At 39.5% G+C, this 19,667-nt stretch overlaps 1 protein-coding gene across 6 annotated transcripts in view; it reads left to right on the top strand.

Annotated features, from left to right (window-relative positions):
- rerea (arginine-glutamic acid dipeptide (RE) repeats a) overlaps positions 1 to 19,667 on the top strand; it is a 399,886-nt gene that overhangs the window by 179,914 nt on the left and 200,305 nt on the right. For all 6 annotated transcript variants that reach the window (XM_067970328.1, XM_067970329.1, XM_067970324.1 and 3 more), the window contains one exon: positions 14,878 to 14,983. In XM_067970328.1, coding sequence (XP_067826429.1) covers positions 14,878 to 14,983 — 106 coding nt within the window. The remainder of the gene's footprint in view (positions 1 to 14,877; positions 14,984 to 19,667) is intronic.

The raw sequence follows: 19,667 nt of genomic DNA, 5'->3' as shown, positions 1-19,667 counted from the left end.
AGATCCAGGTTTGATCCTTAGTTTGTGATCAAGTGGCTTATCTCACCCAACATGGTTATAGAGGTGCCATAATTGGCCTGAGCAAGGGATGGGAAAAAATCCTGGGGTTCCTGTTCGTGATCACCACCCAGTTACCCTGTTGGAAAGTGCATATACGGGGATGTTAATTGAAAACTGATTGGTCTCGGCTGTGAATGCCTCCCCCCACCACCCCCCCCATAGTTGAAAATCCTATGGACAATGCCCATCTTCCTGAGCTCACATGTGAAGAAGGGATACTTGAACGAGATACAAGAGGACAGCCAGGCTCATGGAATTTTGCTTCAGCCTTCATGAGATGAGTGGAGAAAATTGGAGTGAAGAAGGGAAGAATTAGATGCATTCTGGATGTAAAGGACAGAAAACTAAATGACGACAGCAGTCATATGCTTTGGAAAAAAAACCCTGAAGTGATGCTAGGTGAACAGTATCTGTGTGTTTTTTTGTGTAATTTATTTAGATTTTAACTGGTAACCAATATTTGACTTTGTGTGAAGACTTGATTCATGGTAGTGATGTCATTGTGATGATGCCAAATTAACATCTTTTAGTTGTGAGAAATAAATCATTTCTGCTGAAACTTGTATTTTTGTGCTGCAGCTTTTATTGTGCATTCCATGTATTTCTATTATATTTGTAAACACTTCAAATAGAAGTGTAAAATAGGGTAAAGAGTTCAAGTAATGCTCCCACATTGATTAAATATTTAGAATATTTAAATTTGATGAGCAGACTAAGCTGTGCAAAACAGATGTTGTGAAGGCCTTATTTTCATTATGTTTTACATAGAGCCTGTGTAAGCCAAGGCAAAGGACACTGTATCTTCAGTCTCCCTACAGGGAGTAATATCTAAATAAAAGGAGATTGGTTCTAACATTTACATAGAAAGCAAATCGTTTCCTGAACATCTGATAGGGTTGTGCAGTATTTTCCTGCCAGAAACTTGTCTGCCTGATGTAGCTAATATTCATAGTCCCAAGAAATAGCAGAGATGACAGATGGCCACATTGCCTTCAAAGCAAGTTGAGGTTTTAAATATAAATCGTGTAGGCAATAGCTTTGACTGCATGGACCAAACAAAGGACCTGCCATAGCCAGGGCAACATCTGTGGCCACTTGCACCATTTTGCGCACTGATTTGAAAAGATTGTTGTCAGGGAGTAACTGTAGAGAACATTTCCATATAAAAGCTTGTTGAGAGCAGCTGTGATTGTGCATATTGCTAAATGTCATGTTGTGACAATGAGAACTTCTTACAGTATGTCATCTTCTTCAGTTAAGTTAAATGTAGGCAAAGAAAGAACATGAATAAGATACATTGTGAGACCATTTAAAAAAGAATCTCCAAGTTCTAACCCCAGTCTTTGTCACACAAAACTAATGTTCTTGTCTCATTTTGGGAAATATTACGTCTAGATTTTTTAAGTGTTTCAAACACTAATAAACTATCCATGGAAAGGTTATTCACAGTTTTCTGCATTTTAATTCTATAATTGCTAAAATCAAGGAGGGTGTGGGTTTTTCGGACATGATATCCCTGGAAAATGTTGGGGTAGCAGTGAACAGGTTTCTGAATGCTCTGGAGGGTTTTTTTTTGCTTTTAAAGTACCTTTGTAGAAATCAAGTAAACAGCTATAAATAAAATATCTTCAGAGAGCCAAATGACTTCTCTAATACTGTATTTTTCAAGTGCATATGAAATCTTGAAACCTTACCCCAGGTCTCCTTTAGTGTGAAAGTGTTTACTAGACAAATTGCTCTGCAATCATCCAACATCCCACCACCATCTATTTTTTAAAAAAAAACTTTCAGAATTAATCGAATGGATGAATTACAGTTGAAGATATTAAAAAAAATAATAACCTGCATTACTGTCTAGAATAATAAAAGAAACAAAGCACATTATACGCTATGTAACATTAATGTCTTTCCTGCAGTTGATGTTCCTTCACCTGTCTGTTCAGGGACCTTTATGGAAATGGGTTTGTCTCTGTCGGGACTGAGAAATATTAGGTGATTCATCCCAACTTGAGCTGCATCCAGTACTATTTCTGACCAATGTACTCCCTATCTCTCTTCTTTTCTTTCTGTATCTATCCTTGTGTCTCCCTCTTTTTTTCTTCTATTAATGTTTATCTCTATTATTTACTTTCTCATTGCTTTTTTTGTTGGATTTACACCTTATTATCTTCTCCTTTTCTATGTTTTTGAAAAGCTGCTGATATGAAAGAGTTTATTCTCCGGAGGTGCAGTTGACCTATCAATCGGTGACAAGTTTCCTCACGCTTGCATGAAGCAGATTAGATGGCTGTTTTAAAGGTTGATTTTTACCAGAACGTGGGAAAAATAATGCATGTTTCCTGTGTTCCAGCAGATGACATTTTTAATTTTAGCAGTAAGTCTAATACACCAACATGAAGATTTGTAAGGGCAAAATCCCTTTAAAATATGTCAAGCTGTGACGTTGCCCATATGGCTGTCTCTTTCTATGCTGTGTACAAAGGGTGACTGCCAACGGTACCCTTATTTCTTTTCCTGTTGCCAGTTTAAGATAGTATTTTCAACTAGTTAACACCAGTTAAAGAAGACAGTGCATTTATTTAAGGTCATTGTAGATGTTCACACTCAGTTTGAAGCATTGTTTTAAGTCTTGGTGATGTTTTGGAAGACCATTTTGCCTGCCACTAAAGCATTACATTGTTTCCTGGTTTATCTGCCTAAATTTATTCTAGGGGGTTTAGCAGGGCCACTTGCATACCAGGGAGATGTTTTTTTAAGGACCTCACAAGCAAGCTAAGCAGAACCATGAACTTTAAGGTATGCTGTTATGAGGCCAGAATAAGAATCTGTAACTTCTATTTTGGGACCGATATCCTGTGCAACAGTGTTTCAAATTGGCTATTGGTATCAGAACACCAAATAATCCTGTCAGAACTGCACCTGGCCAGAGTGGACAATCCTACAGCCAAAGAACTGGATAAATCTGCTTTTCCATGCAGCTATCTGGAAATGCGCTTATTTGCAACATACTCCATTATGCTTCAATATTTTTGTCCCTGGGAAGAAGACTGTGAAGTCTAGATGATTGACAGTCTTATCATTGTCTAAGGGTAACAGGTTCCTGTATGCGTTCCTTTCTTCTTTTCTCTCATCCAGTGGACATAAATGCAAACTGAGTATAAATAATTCCCATTCCCCTTTACTGGAGAAGGCAGTCCTAGTTCTTTGGCATCGTGCAGATATGTGGTAGCAAGCAGATTATGTGAATGCTAAACATGCTTCATCGCCTGTTGTGTGGACTGCACTTGACCAACTTGAAGACCAGATCATTTGTACCCCACAGAGAACAAACTTTTAGGGCTTCTGTTTATAAACTTAAGACTTCCTCAGTGGTTAATAGAGTGGATACTGTACTGGATATCTCTGCTAAAGTGTATTTTCGTTTTGGTAGATCTGTCTTGAATACAGATGTCTCATCAACAAAAAGTCCCACCCTGCTTTCTACGTAGTGGTGCTCTTTCAATGAACTAGTATTTGGTGGAATGAAGCAGAAAGTAAGATTACCTAGCTTAGAGAGTTTAAACCCCAGTATTCAAATGGAAATATCTGCCTGGTCTCATTCTATCCTGTTTAATTAGATTAATAATGATTATTTTATCATTTGTTCATGATAGAGGTTTTCAAATGGAGGACAGTGACAGACGAGTGAAATAGGCAGATACATGGCAGATGAAATCTAATGCAGAGAAGAGTGAAGCGATACATTTTGGAAGGAAGAATGAGGAGAAGCAATATAAACTAAATGTACAATTTTAAAGGGGGTGCAGGAACAGAGACCTGGGGGAATATGTACACAAATCTTTGAAGGTGGCAGGACAAGTTGAGAAGGCTGTTAAAATGCATTTGGGATCCTTGGCTTTTTAAATAGAGGTGTTGACCGGAGGTCACCGGTTACGGTTATTGGCTTAGTACAAAGAGGAGAAGAGTCAATTCTCTCTTAACTCTCAATTTGCTTTATTCACGTCGTTAGATCATATACATAAAGCTTATACGTCTGGTTAGATAGAGACATGCAGTTTGCACCAGGTTATACAGTTTTATACCCAAACTAGGATCTAAATGCACACCCACTAGGTTTCTCTGACACTCCCTGAGTGGTCACAGAATATTAAGGATAATACCCGAAAAGGAGAGCTGACGCTGGCCAGGCGTTCCGTTCGTTCTCTCTCTCTCTCTTTCTCTCTCTCTCTCTCTCTCTCTCTCTCGACGTCAAGCTGTGCTGTCTCTTTCTCTCTCCCTTTGGTTTAGGCTTGCTCGCCTAGTCTGTGTCTTCTCCTCATTGGCTCTGTCCCAAGGACTTAGGTAGCATTACCTCATTACTCCTTTTCTAAATAAAGGACTTGTGTCTTATCACATCTCCTTTGTCTTTCACACAACTTAGCTAATTCAAACTGGTTCCAGCCAGCTCAGGCCAGCGACTGAACTCAAGTTACTTCAGTTCAAAAGTTGCTTTTGCCTGTGTGTCAGCAGCTCGGAATCTCAGGTTACTTCAGCCCCTGGCCAACAGAAGTATATAGTACAAAAGCAAGGAAGTTATGCTGAACGTTTATAAAACACTGGTTAGGCCTCAGCTGGAGAATTGTGTTCAATTCTGGGCACCACATTAGGAAGGATGTCAAGGCTTTAGAGAGGGTGCAGAAAGGATTTACTAGAATGGAACTGTAGGGTGTTTTGGGGTTGTTCTCACCCTATTGATCGGTGCAGATATCTGGTCCCCGGTTTAGCCAAGGAACATTTATACCTCACTGATCGGGGGTTCAGGAAAACGGGACTTATGCGAACCCACCCGGTGATGGATCGCGTAACCGAGTAGCACAGAGAACACACAAACTCGGTGTTTGAATTGAATTGGAATGTTGGTTTTATTACACCGTCCACATGAAGAAAATAACGATAAACACGGTCCAACACAGTACATTGAGTTACACACACCACTACAGTACTTTATCCCGCTAAACTAAGAGATTGGTGGTGACCCTGGAGACACCTCTCACTCACTCTTTCACTCTCTCTCTCTCTCTCTCTCTCTCTCTCTCTCACACTCACTCACTCACTCACTCACTCACTCACACGTCCGTATGGTTGAGGCTCGCCAATCCTTTGCACTTGCAGGTCTGGCTGATCGGTTCTCTCACGTAGGGTTCGTTGGTTTTGCTGGAAGCTGCTCTCCTCCCTGGAGAGGTCAGGTGAAAAGAAAAAAAGCAAGAGAGAGCAGAACAAGAGGGAGCAAAAGCAAGAGAGCAGGACAAGAGAGAGAGGGGTTTCGAGTTTCCACTTATATACCCCTCTTTTACAGTGGTCTTCGTCACTTAAATGAGGCACTTCCATGCCTGTTTAAACAGTTCTTACAAAGTCCTTAAGAATCTTTGATGGCTTTTGATGGTCTCTCATCATGTTGCAATTGCTTCACTCGATGGGCCATTGTTCATTCCAATTTGTTGAGCACTTGCCACACAAGGCTTCCTTTTCATCCCACGTCCTAGGTATTGTTCGGTTTTGCTTTAAAACAAAGACATGGCCCCACCATGTCTGGATCAGTTGCATCTTTCAATGGCCCACTGCCTCTCTGATCATTGTCCACCTGCCGTAGGTTTTGCATTAAAACAGAGACATGTCTGAAGCAGTAATTCTCCCACATTCCACTGTGTGTTGTTGATTCGTCTGGTGGCCTCTCATCTATCCTTCCATCTTAGGATTTTGGTCAATGGCCAAAGTTTTACATATTCAGGGAAAAGGTGGAATTCCCAGAATTCTTACAGAACTAGTGATGAGGGACTTCAGTTATGTGGAGAGACTGGAAAAGTTGGGGTTGTTCTGCTTCGAGCGGAGCAGGTTAAGAGGAAATTCGATAGAGGAGATTTGATAGAGGCGTTCAAAATTATGAACGGTTTTGCTAGAGTGAATAAGGAGAAACTCTTTCCAGTGGCAGAAGGGTTGGTAACCAGAGAACACAGATTTAAAGTGATTGGCAAAAGAACCAGAGTCGACATGAGGAAACATTCTTTTACGCAGCGAGTTGTTACGATCTGGAATGCACTGCCTGAAAGGGTGGTGGAAGCAAATTCAATAATAACTTTCAAAAGGGAATTGAATAAATATTTGAACGGAAAAAATTTACAGGGCTCTGGGGAAAGAGCAGGGGAGTGGGACTAATTGGATAGCTCTACCAAAGAGCTCAGGCATGATAGGCCGAATGGCGGCCTCCTGTGCTGTGGCATACTATTATCTTCTCCTGAGGGGGAAAAAGAACTGAAAAACTGAAGAGGAGTGCCCTTGTTTATGGCGCGGGGATGGAAGAGTTTAGAGGATAACACTGCTGATGCCAATAAAGGTCTTAAAGGTGCATTTCCTATTATGGTTTTCTCGTTAGTTATCTTGGCTTACTCCAAGTAATATGTCGGTGATGCTATAGTTCAGAGAATGAAACCCTAAGTCGACATGAACGATGGGAATGTTTCACTCCTATATTTAGTAGTTCTTAGCCCTACTGTAGGTACATTTGTGCATTTATCAAATTGAAGAAATCCTCATGCTTATGAAAGCACAGGAAACTTGAAAGAGCAGCAACTATTGAACATTTTAATACATTAAAGCTGCATGATTTCATTTTTTTAATCTTTTCATTATTAAAATATTGAGTTCATGGGGAAAAACTGATTTAAAATTGGCATCATTTTGAAGCTGTAAGACTTCAAAATGAAATGATTTTTATTTGAGATGTTAGTGCCAATCTCAACTGAATGCAAGAATGCCCAACTGTATCTTGGATACAAGGATAGGATACAGCGACTGATTTGGGAAAATAAGTCTTCACATGTCGAACAAGGCACTTTGTATTCTTAAAATCAGCTTCCATTCTAGGAGAACCAGTTTAAAGTTGGACTTTTTCTTAGTCAGCTGAGACTGGTACAGTCAAACAATGTAAATGAAGCATTTGCATTTTTAATTTTATTTTAATCTTCAAATCAAAACCAAATTTTTTGTTTTTTTCCCCCAGCAGCTCATTATTTTAATGAGTATTTGTGAAATAACTAAAAATTACAGGGTCATTCAGCTGTAGAAGATAATATTCCAGCACCTCAGCTGTCAAATAAGTTCCCGATGCGATTAGCTTTCAACCTTTGAGCTGGAGAATTTCATTTCTCCCACCTTTCAGTTTTGTTGGCACAAATTTGTTACTCTTGTGTACTGCATTTCCATAAGAAAAAGTGATGAATCAATACTAACGCATCTGTAGAAATTGGATAAGAACAGGACTGAAAGATCAGAGCAGAAGAAAGTAAATGTTAGCATTTGCTGAAGCTTCCATGAAATATTTAATGCCAAAAATTTGCATTCAAAGCTGCCTGTTTTAAACCTACCAGATCTAAAGTAGTATTTAAGGGCTTCAAAATAAAATTCTCAGTTGTGCCCCAAAAGATGATGAGGTACGTGATTATGATCCCAATGTGTTTAGAGCATACAATTGAATATGTGGCATTTGCTTTATTTTAGAATGGTCCAGAAAACTTAATTTTAACAGCACGGCATAAGAGAATGCAGTGAAAAACCACATTCATAAAAATTAAAAATGCAATATTGAGAAATCCAGTTGCAAAGTGGCACAGGCCATTGACCCTCACATGCTGTGCCACAGAGTTAAAATATGGATTTACACGCTGTGCAATGTGTAACGGGTCTCTCTTGTGCTAGCACTGAGAAGTGGGAAGGCAAGGTCAGCTATTTTCCTATAAAATTGTTGGTAAAACCAGATGGTGTATCACCAGTGGCTGTTGTTGCACACCTCCTTGTAGTGACATCGGTAGATGATTGGGAGCAGATTATCAGTTTGAGGATCAGACAGAATGGCACGTTATGTATTGACATAATGTGAATATGCTCTCCTTGAGTAGATTGCTAGTACCATTGGTCAGTGTAACATGCAAATCTTATTTCCCTTTTATTTGTTTTTTAAAAATTGGTCATTGATAGCTAATATTAAAATCACTGTACATGTCAGAATAGGAATGTGAACATTTAAACCAATTGCTAAAAAGTACTATGTAATGAGCCATTTTTATATTGCCCAGTTGTTGTCTTCCTCCCCCCCCACCCGCTCCCCGCCCCCCCCCCCCCCCCCCGCCTCCCAGGTTTCTGGGGCCTTTCTGCATCACTTCTCTTTCACTTATAGTTCCATGACAATAGGACTGTGCTTTGCTGTGCAGTGTATACACCCAATTGTTAAATCGATGGGGGACTGGCTCCCTGCATTTACTTTGTGAAACTGGCTAAACCTGGTACACTTGTTGGCCCACTTTTACACAGATCTGTACTGCTCTTGGTTCTCTGGACAGGGGGAGGGTGTTCATACCATAGAGTGCTACTGACAGATGGAGAACCATGCACCTCTCCTCTGCCAATTTCCTATAATGTAAGCGCACCTCTCAATAAACTTTTTTTTAGGTAAGACTCGAGCAGGTTGCTTTTTTTTTTAATCCCCTACTCAGATATTCTGATTTGCAGTATTTTAGTCTGCACGTGATAGGTAATAAATATGTTGATTTCTCCCAACCCCCAGACTGTCAGACCCCATTACTTCATGAATACATTGACTGATGCAATGTTGAATAAAGGCTTTGTCATAATTATAGAATGTACATGAAAACATTTGTGATTCACTATTTCCTTTGTCATCAGTGTTATTGCAGAATAATAATCTCCTATTTAGAAATTAATCAATTGAGTTATTTAAAGCTGGAATAGCCCATACTTTTTAATTCTGAAGTACTTCCCAGAATAATTCTAAAATGGTAAATCTGCCACCATTTCTCGTGTAATTACTCAGGCAAAGTGGATAATGCTGGATTTGTTTACATTTTTAGAGCTGTCAGACATGTGGTTACGATTAGGATCACAGGCTACTATCGGATGCTTGTGTCTTAGTTACAAGCACATGACTGTCTGAGAGCTCCAAATGTAAAGCCATACAACAAACACTAACTACATTGCTGGGGAGCAATTGCTTTAGAATTGTAGAAAATTGTGGTGTCATTCAATTTTAACATCTGGGTTCTGGACATAATGAAAACTTTTTTAAAAATTCTATATGGCAAGCTTTTTATAGACTGCACATTGACTAAGTTATTCTAAATCATAATGAATAAGTTTGGATTGTTTTTATTTTTCTCCCATTTAAAAAAATATGTCCTCTCTTTATGTTCATATTACATCATTCTTTGACAAAATGGGCACACAGTTTACCATCTGACTTGTCATTCGCAAGATAACCCTAGAAAGTAGGGGCATAGCCTGCATCAAAGCACATTCTTTTCTTAGGGTTGTTAAATATGTTCTTGAGGGACGTAACTTTGGGTGCCTCAACCATCTCAGGCTGCAGCCTCGCCCACGTCCTTCGCCAGAGGGCAAACCCATTGTTCCGTGTATTGAAATTGAATGCCCAGTCATAGAGTTTTGAATCTGGAAGGTACAATCCTATTTGTTCTGTCCTTATACATCTTTGTTGAGCTTAATCTAAGGAAGTTCAGGGGCATCTGTTTAATTTTTCCCTCATTAGTTTGCCTGGACACTGATTCAGGAAGTGATATCAAAGATATAATTCACGCTGGCCGCAGTGTTCACCTTATCTGGTAATGAGAGAGACCACTCTCCATCTCTCAATGTCTTTAATGTCTACCAGTAGTTTAGGTATGTAAACATCTAATATATGATTATGGGCTAGGGGCAGTTAGTATGCCCAAGTGGATCGCCCCTTTGGGAGATCAAGTAACATCACATACCCCAATGTCACTGTAAGCAGCTGTGATTTAAAATTTAAAGTTAATGTTGCAATTTGAAATCAGGCCGTAATCCTGAAATAAGGCATCATATGTAGGAGGATTGTGGGTCCTATAAAAGCAGTGCTTATATTGTCTGCATATAAGCACATCGTGTACTCTTTCAACAAATCAAGCTGTCTTTTAGACAATTCTGTGAATTTTTGCTACTTAGAAGGACATCTAAAATTTATTTTCTGGTTATTTATCTCATGTTTGTAGGATCTGATATTAAACAAGTTGGGCTTACATTTATACCATTGAATGTTGTTTTTTGTGGTTTGTGGTTCAGTCTAAAATAAATGTTATCAATAAAAACATTGTTTCAGATGCATTGAAAATTATCTTTGTTACTAGTTATGTAATAGAATAGTAATAATAACAATTGTTCTGTAGTAAATGTGAAGATTTTATTTTAAAACTAAACTTTGTTTTGTACAAACAATTCTGTAACAGAAGTTAATAACTTTATACAATTTAGATTTAGACTATATACACGGGGAGGGGGAGAGAAAGGAGGTGTTCCATGACAGAATTTTGCTAAATAGCAAATTAATCACAAATTAATCCCTTCAATTTTATGCCATTTTGCATTGAAAGACTATCAGATGCAAGTATATAAATGCAAGTTTGTTCTTTCTAGAGTGTTGACATGAGAAATGTGGCAGGACAATATAATGCCAACCCCAAAGTGCCTTTTGCAAATGTATTGCCACCTGTTGTTTTGACTTCATGGCTAGTTTGTTAACTAAGGAATGCTGGATAAATTATATGCTGCTTTCTCTTCCACTTAGTGATTACTTTTGCAAGACATTAGTGCTCTGTCATCATCAGTGGCAACTTCCTGAGATACCTGACCTCATTCTAGTTGCCTCTGGCTGCACTCTGTAACACCAAATGATAGCAAAGATAAATTGCTTGCAGCTTTCAAATCCAGAGGAGAGTTAAGATGAAGGTGCCTATGGAACTTCTGGAACATAAAACGCAACTATGTAGGAAAGAGTACTCAGGGCTCCGATTTAAAATTATGGTATTTTTCAGTTCTGGAACTGCATTTTAAGCTATACAAGTCGTGAAAAGGGATGGTATTGCTTTATAATGCAGTGATATGTGACTTATTAATGTTATAGTATGCACTTAAAACAGTAGTACTGTAAAAATATTTCATGCAATTAAATCAATTTACAAGAGGTTAGGAATTTGGAAAAGCTGCTTTTATGATATGGTCTAATTTCTACCCCCTCTTCCCCCAACTGTTTCCGGTCATCTCCCAAAGGCTTTGCTTCATGCTGGAGTACAGCTCTTCACATCACCACCACCAAACAACAACAACAACAACTTACATTTATATAGCGCCATTAACGTAGAAGAGCATACCAAGGTGCTTCACGGAAGCATAATCAGATAACGCTGAGTTAAAGAACGAGATGTTAGAGTTGACTAGAAGCTTGGTCAGAGCTGAATCTTAAGGAGGGTCTTGGAGGGTGATAGGTTCAGGGATCTCAAGAACTTCGCACATTTACCTTTTGGAGTGCATTTACTGTTGTTTAGGCAAATGCGGCAGCCACAAACGGCAATGAGATGAATGACCAGCTAAGCTTGTGTTTGGTGATACTGTAAACAATTTTACAACACCAAGTTATAGTCCAGCAATTTTATTTTAAATTCACAAGCTTTCGGAGATTTTCTCCTTCCTCAGGCAAATGTTTGCCTGAGGAAGGAGAAAATCTCCGAAAGCTTGTGAATTTAAAATAAAATTGTCAACCCCAGTCCATCACCGGCATCTCCACAACATTGGTGATACTGGTTTTTGGTGGAATTTTGGACACCAGATAAATTTCTCTGCTTTTTGAAAAGTGACATAGGATGTTTAACATCACCTGAACCAGCAGGTGGGACCATCTGTTTAACATCTCCAACAATGTAGCATTACCTCTACTGCGCTGTACTTACAACTTAGATTGTGAGCTCAGGTCCTGGTGTTGGTCTCAAACCCACATACTCAGACTCAGGTGAATGTGCTACCAATTGAGTCAAGCTGATATCTAAGGACATCTGTTGTGAACATTTCTTACTAAATATCTATTAAACAGTATTATTTTATTTAACTTCAGTTGATTGATTCAAGGCATAAATGACATGGATGTTGGGAAGCAGCAAATTGAGTATCAAAAATTTGAGAAATAAACTGTCAGTGTTCTGAATCCAAGTTCATATCCAAAATGAGTGTTGCACCGTATTACCTTCTGGAATGGATGTTTAGAGCAACATATTTTTATTGTCATGAGACAAGTATATAAACATCTAAACCTGTCATTATGAACAGAATATGGAATAAATAATTTGAGTAACTCAATTTCAGCATTCTTGAACCTTGTGTATCTAGAACCTTGTGTAATCAGTGGCATGCTGGAAAATAACACTCATCGGAATCGTTGCACAGGTTTTTCTCCTATCTCTTTCTGCTCAAGCTCAGAGTAATGTTGGTGCAATGTGCAGTACTGCATTCAGCTAATGGGAAATGCAGGAGCTGCCTGTTAAATGTGTATCGATATTCTGCATAAGAAAGTAACAGGTGTTTACCATTGTTTTGAAAAGCTGCAAAGGAAATTAATTTGTGTACTTTGAAGGGCTCCATGTGATTGGGTTTGGGCAAAGCTTTGGATTTTCCAAGCTTTCCCTGACAACACTGCAAATAACATTTGAGTTCTTGGACCTTGCTTAACATATCCAGATGGTTACTGGGCACTCTCTTTACCAGAGATCCCATATTATTTTGGTCACAATATGGTTATGATGTGTGTTTGTTGTGTAGTTTGGAGTGCTTCTTCTGCAAAGAAATTTGATTCTAAAATTCCCTGCAGTCTTAGCTACCACCTCAGTGTAGTGCTAAGAATCTATATAAGTTTAATGAATGAGGTGCCAAATCCATTTATATAGATAAAACCTACATTTTCAAAGAAGGAAACACAAAAAGTGAGTTGTCGAGTTTTGTTTTGCTATAAACCAGCATTGGTTGTACATGGGAGGACTGCTACTAATTCCATCATGAATTTTGCAGAAGTATAGTTGATGTTTGGAAGCACAGACTGCTGTTTTCTAACTCAGTGCTGCCACTGACTGGTCTACTGATGATACGACTGAAGGCCTGATAGTACAGCATATATATTGTACAATATTTTTATATGATACTCAAGATTTGCCAATCTGACTTTTCTAATTAGCATTTGCAAGCAGCATGCAATTTTTCTCAGCATTTAAAAAAAATCTAACCCACTAACATTTACACTGGAAAAAGCTGTCTTCTAAAACCTTGTTCACAACAGGAAGCAAAGCTTTTGATAGCAACTTTGTTCTTGAATTATTTCATTATGTTCCTTACTAATTTTGTACAGCTGTGGAAAATTCTGCACTAATAGAAGTGGCACTAATAAAGGTGGCACTGCTACAAGCTATTGAGCAAATGTGCCTTTTAACCTTAACCTGAATTCACAAATAAATATCTATCATTCAACATGTAATTAGTTGTACATCTTGATGAATTTCACAGAAAATTTGACTGGAGAAGGACCAAAAAACTAAATAGAATGTTGACTTCTAACCTCTCCATATAGTGATAATCCAGAACAGTCAATTTAGAATAATGATTGATAGCTTTGATGCTAAAATCTAATTGAGTATTTCAGATGATATCTGTAACTGAGTCCGTGTTTAGATTTACAACTTTGAAATCACTCTCTGCTGTTATTTCTTTTTGTGTACTTCAACAATTTTAAAATGTTTTAGTTCATAACTAATGTTTTGAACTCCTACCACTTATGTAAAAATAGTGCATTATGCCATTCACAGAAACAACTTGATGCACATTGCCTCATGTTTACAAAAAATAATTTGCAGTTAATTAATTGCACAATGTGCATCCATCCCCTGTGTATATATTACTAAACATTGAATAACAAGTAAAATATGTGTTTTTTATTGTTGGTTTATTTTCTTTCCTGGCCTTTGCTACCATACAAGTCTCTAACTACTACTGTGTATGAATCCAGTATCTAACCCAGAGAGTACCTGGGCGCAATCCTTTTCCTTTTGCATCACTGCCATGGAAAATCCACCCCCGCCCACCATCTCTCTCCCAGACAGCCTGTGTTGTTCTACACCTTGGACGACTACTCCTTTTGTCCACTTTCCTGCAGGATGTCTGTGCTACAGAGTTTCCAGTCAAGTCTGAACATCTTCGCCTATAAGCAAAAATTACATAATTGAACACAGTTCTCAAAAGGCTATTGGTGCCAGAACAATTGGAGCTGTCAAGACTGAGATAGATAGATTTTTGTTAGGTAAGGGTATCAAGGGATATGGAACCAAAGCAGGGTAAACTGAGTTCAGGTACAGATCAGCCACGATCCAATTGAATGGCAGAACAGGCTTGAGGGTCTGAATGGCCTACTCCTGTTCCTATGAACACTATCTGATATCGTTCTGATAACAATTGAAATGCCCTACAAAATCATTTTCTAATCAAGTGTACATAAGTAGCCGTGTGACTACTTTTAACAGCAGTACCTATGTGATGCATTACTCTGGAGTGGTGGTTTATGCGTCTAACCCATCTCGATTGGATTTATAATTTACTTATGCCCAAGACATGAGAGTTATAGGGCTGATGTCATTCAGTTTATTTCCCTGTTAAATCCTTTCTGCCATCATATGCTGCAGTTGATATGGAACATGTTAAATGTTTGCAGCCATTTGACCATAAATGCCAGCCTTGGTGGACTGGCTCATCAGGAATGTTTCAGTAATATTGCTTAAACTTGAGTATTTCTGTAATATGATTAAAATCATTTATTTTGTATATGCCCAAGTCTTGCTCATTTTTGTATTAGCACAATGCAAAGAATAGTGCTAATATTGACCCTTTTATAATTTCATTTATTTAGCCTGCTGATGTTTAACATTTCAGAGCAAACGGGACCATCTGTTAATGAATGTCAAGTGGTACTATCGCCAGTCAGAGGTGCCTGATTCAGTCTACCAACATCTGGTTCAGGACCGACATAATGAGAATGGTGAGTACTGTAATACTTTCCATGACAAATAAAATGTTTTTGTTTCCTCCGATTATCTTTCCTTAACCCCATTTCTCTCCTGAAATTGACAAGTCATGGTTCCACAAATGCCAGTGCCTTTCAGATACCTTGCTCTCTAAGGCGCCACAGCTTCATGTATGAGCCTGGCTGTGTGAACAGTAAATTTACTTTTTTGGGAAGGGGACTGTGATAGATAAACCTGATTCATTGTCCACACATGCATTTGGCAGCAAGGGCCACTGGATAACATTCAGGAGCAGGAACCTTGGCCTACATTTCCCTCCTACTAATAGCCTAGGGGACTGAGGCCAATTGTAGCACCTCATTGACACCTAAATCATGGATGGATACCAAGAGTTTCCTAGCTTGCACACATGCTGCTTTTACCCGATGAGCTATTGAGGGACACAAAAGAAGTCTTTCGAAACCTGTAATTAGTAGCTAAATGTTAGTACTGGAAGATCTGTAATTAATAAATATAGTAGAATTTGCTGTAGATTAGATTTGCAGTTTATTTACTAAGTACACCAGAATTGTATAAAAATTGTTGCCTGCCTGAATAATCAATTTTATTTCCAGCCTCCATTTTTAATTTTTGAAAAACTCAAATGATATGAGTTGTACTTAACTGAAGCACCGTCTTTATGCTCTGGTTAATCTATTTTGTGTCATGGCCTGGATGTTGGTGGGGTGCTGCAGTTGGCCTCCATGTCCCTGGGCTATAGCAAGAAGGAGATATAGGCCATTGTTCAGTGACCCTGCTGCCATGCATATGTGTAAGAACACATTTTTGTAAATGGGCTCATACCTTGAGATGAAGAATCTTGGGGGTTAAACATGCCATTTTCTTAAGTAATGTTACGTGGTGCAGTATTAATATTTATTTTCTTCATTGCTTTTTTGTAGCATTAATACATGGTTTATCTTCAACTCTTTTGCTTCTATCAATTTAATTCATGCATTTCCATGACTGACAGTTTTGTTCAGTTCAGCATTATTCTGTGGCGTCACACATATTCTCAGTTTTTTTGAATTTTGTTTTTTTCCAAATTTAAACAAGACATTGCAAAGTGTTGACCTTAAAATCTTGATCAACCATTTTTACCTTAAACTGGTCACAGCTAATGTCTTTCCAGGAATCACAAATTTACATTGTGCACCACCTCTTTTTTGTTTTGTATTATATCCTGCTGCCAAAATGACCCAGTACCTTGTTTAACTTTTTCAGTGCAACTGTATACGAGGCTGATGGTTCCAACAATCTTTTCACAAAGATATTTTGTAAGCTTTCAGACCCATAACAACTGAAGTTTGTAGGGTAAATTCACTGATCCTGTACTCCCAGTGAGGAGCTATCGTCAAAGGGAGTACAAGTCAGGGAATTACCACTACAGTGTTGTCGCAATTACTCTGAACTGTGTTGCCTTCTAGCACATCTGCCTGCTGGAAGCATGGGATCAGTGAAATTCTCTTCCATCATATTTCAAGTCCCTAGAAAAAGACCATGGTTCCCAAAATGGAGTAAATTAGAACCCCCCCCACCCCTGCTTAGTCTTGTGTGTCATTGTTCGCCACATATCTTTGCATAAGGAATCTGGATAGCTATCCTTAATTATAATGACTGACTAGCACATGGTCCCAAGAAAGAACCAGTGGAACTAAGCAATTGCCAACAGATGGTGTCAATGTACAGCTAGTTTTGGGTATCCGAGTACACGTGGAAAAATTCAAGATTAAATCTTCCTGACCAAAAAATTGATAAAAAAGGGAGAAAATAGAATATGAAAGTAAACTAGCAAGATATATAAAAATGGATTGTAAGAGCTTCTACAAGTATGTAAAAAGGAAGAGAGTAGCAAAAGTAAAAGTTGATCCCTTAGAGGCTGAGACAGGAGAAATTATAATGGGGAATCAGTAAATGGCAGATGAATTAAACAAATATTTTGATTTATCTTCACAGTAGAAGACACAAAAAGCATACCAGAAATAGTAGGGAACCAAGGGGCTAATGAGAGTGAGGAACTTAAGTAATTAATATCAGTAGAGAAAAAGTACTTGAGAAACTAATGGGACTAAAAGCCTATAAATCCCCTGGACCTGATGGCCTACATCCGAGGGTTCAAAAAAGGTGACTGCAGAGATAGTGGATGCATTGGTTATGATTTTCCAAAATTCGCTAGATTCTAGAACGGTCCCAGCAGATTGGAAGGCAGCAAATGTAACCCCGCTATTCAAGAAAGGAGGGAAAGAGAAAACAGGGAACGACAGGCCAGTTAGCCTGATATCAGTCATCGGGAAAATACTGGAATCCATCATTAAGGAAGTGGTAATAGGGCACTTGGAACATCATAATATGATTAGGCAGAGTCAACATGGTTTTTTGGAAGTGAAATCATGTTTGACAAATTTATTAGAGTTTTTTGAGGATGTAGCAGCGTAGATAAAGGGGAACCAGTGGATGAAAATATTTGGATTTTCAAAAGGCATTCGATAAGGTGTCACCTCAAAGGTTGTTACACAGATAAGGACTCATGAGGTTGGGGGTAACAAATTAGCACGGATAGAGGATTGGTTAACGGACAGAAAACAGAGATTAGGGATAAATGGGTCATTTTCGGGTTGGCAGGCTGTCACTAGTGGGGCACCGCAAGGGTCAGTGCTCGGGTCTCAGCTATTTGTATTATATACTAATGTCTTAGATGAAGGGACCGAGTGTAATGTATCCAAGTTTGCTGACTGTACAAAGCTAGGTGGGAAAGTAAGCTGTGAGGAGAACACAAAAAGTCTGCAAAGGTTAAGTGAGTGGGCAAGAAGGTGGCATATGGAATATAATGTGGGGAAATGTGAGGTTATTCACTTTGGTAGGAAGAATAGAAAAACAGAATTTTTTTAATGGTGAGAAACTGTTAAATGTTCGTGTTCAGAAAGATTTGGGTGTCCTCGTACAAGAGACACAAAAAGTTAGCATGCAGGTACAGCAAAAAGTTAGGAAAGCAAATGGTATGTTGGCCTTAATTGCAAGGGGGTTGGAGTACAAGAGTAAGGAAGTCTTACTACAATTGCAGGGCTTTGATGAGACCATGCTTCGGGTACCGTGTACAGTTTTGATCTCCTTATCTAAGGAAGGATATACTTTCCTTTGAAGCTGTGCAGCAAAGGTTCAGCAGATTAATTCCTGGGATGAGAGGGTTGTCCTTTGAGGAGAGGTTGAGTAGAATGGGCCTATACACTCTGGAGTTTAGAATGAGAGGTCATTGCATTGAGACAAATAACATTCTGAGGGGACTTGACAGGGTAGATGCTGAGAGGTTGTTTCCCCTGGCTGGAGAGTCTAGAACCAGGGGGCATAGTCACAGTATGAGGGGTTGGCCATTTAAGACTGAGATGAGGAGGAATTTCTTCACTCGGAGGGTTGTGAGTCTTTGGAATTCTCCACCCCGGAGGTCGGTGGGTATTGAGTGGTTGAGTATATTCAATTGTAAACAATTTTACAACACCAAGTTATAGTCCAACGATTTTATTTGAAATTTACAAGCTTTTGGAGGCTTCCTCCTTCCTCAGGTAAATGAGGAAAGAGGAAGCCTCCAAAAACTTGTAAATTTCAAATAAAATCATTGGACTATAACTTGGTGTTGTAAAATTGTTTACAATTTTTTTAAAAAATTCGTTCACGGGATGTGGGCGTCGCTGGCAAGGCCGGCATTTATTGCCCATCCCTAATTGCCCTCGAGAAGGTGGTGGTGAGCCGCCTTCTTGAACCGCTGCAGTCCGTGTGGTGACGGTTCTCCCACAGTGCTGTTAGGAAGAGAGTTCCAGGATTTTGACCCAGCGACAATGAAGGAACGGCGATATATTTCCAAGTCGGGATGGTGTGTGACTTGGAGGGGAACGTGCAGGTGGTGTTGTTCCCATGCGCCTGCTGCCCTTGTCCTTCTAGGTGGTAGAGGTCGCGGGTTTGGGAGGTGCTGTCGAAGAAGCCTTGGCGAGTTGCTGCAGTGCATCCTGTGGATGGTGCACACTGCAGCCACAGTGCGCCGGTGGTGAAGGGAGTGAATGTTTAGGGTGGTGGATGGGGTGCCAATCAAGCGGGCTGCTTTATCTTGGATGGTGTCGAGCTTCTTGAGTGTTGGAACTGCACTCATCCAGGCAAGTGGAGAATATTCCATCACACTCCTGACTTGTGCCTTGTAGATGGTGGAAAGGCTTTGGGGAGTCAGGAGGTGAGTCACTCGCCGCAGAATACCCAGCCTCTGACCTGCTCTCGTAGCCACAGTATTTATATGGCTGGTCCAGTTAAGTTTCTGGTCAATGGTGACCCCCAGGATGTTGATGGTGGGGGATTCGGCGATGGTAATGCCGTTGAATGTCAAGGGGAGGTGGTTAGACTCTCTCTTGTTGGAGATGGTCATTGCCTGGCACTTATCTGGCGCAATGTTACTTGCCACTTATCAGCCCAAGCCTGGATGTTGTCCAGGTCTTGCTGCATGCAGGCTCGGACTGCTTCATTATCTGAGGGGTTGCGAATGGAACTGAACACTGTGCAGTCATCAGCGAACATCCCCATTTCTGACCTTATGATGGAGGGAAGGTCATTGATGAAGCAGCTGAAGATGGTTGGGCCTAGGACACTGCCCTGAGGAACTCCTGCAGCAATGCCCTGGGG

This window comes from Heptranchias perlo, chromosome 32 (genome assembly GCF_035084215.1).
Source record: "Heptranchias perlo isolate sHepPer1 chromosome 32, sHepPer1.hap1, whole genome shotgun sequence".
NCBI lineage: Eukaryota > Metazoa > Chordata > Chondrichthyes > Hexanchiformes > Hexanchidae > Heptranchias > Heptranchias perlo.
Note: the sequence above shows the minus strand (reverse complement) of the source record. Positions and strands in the feature narration are given on the sequence as shown.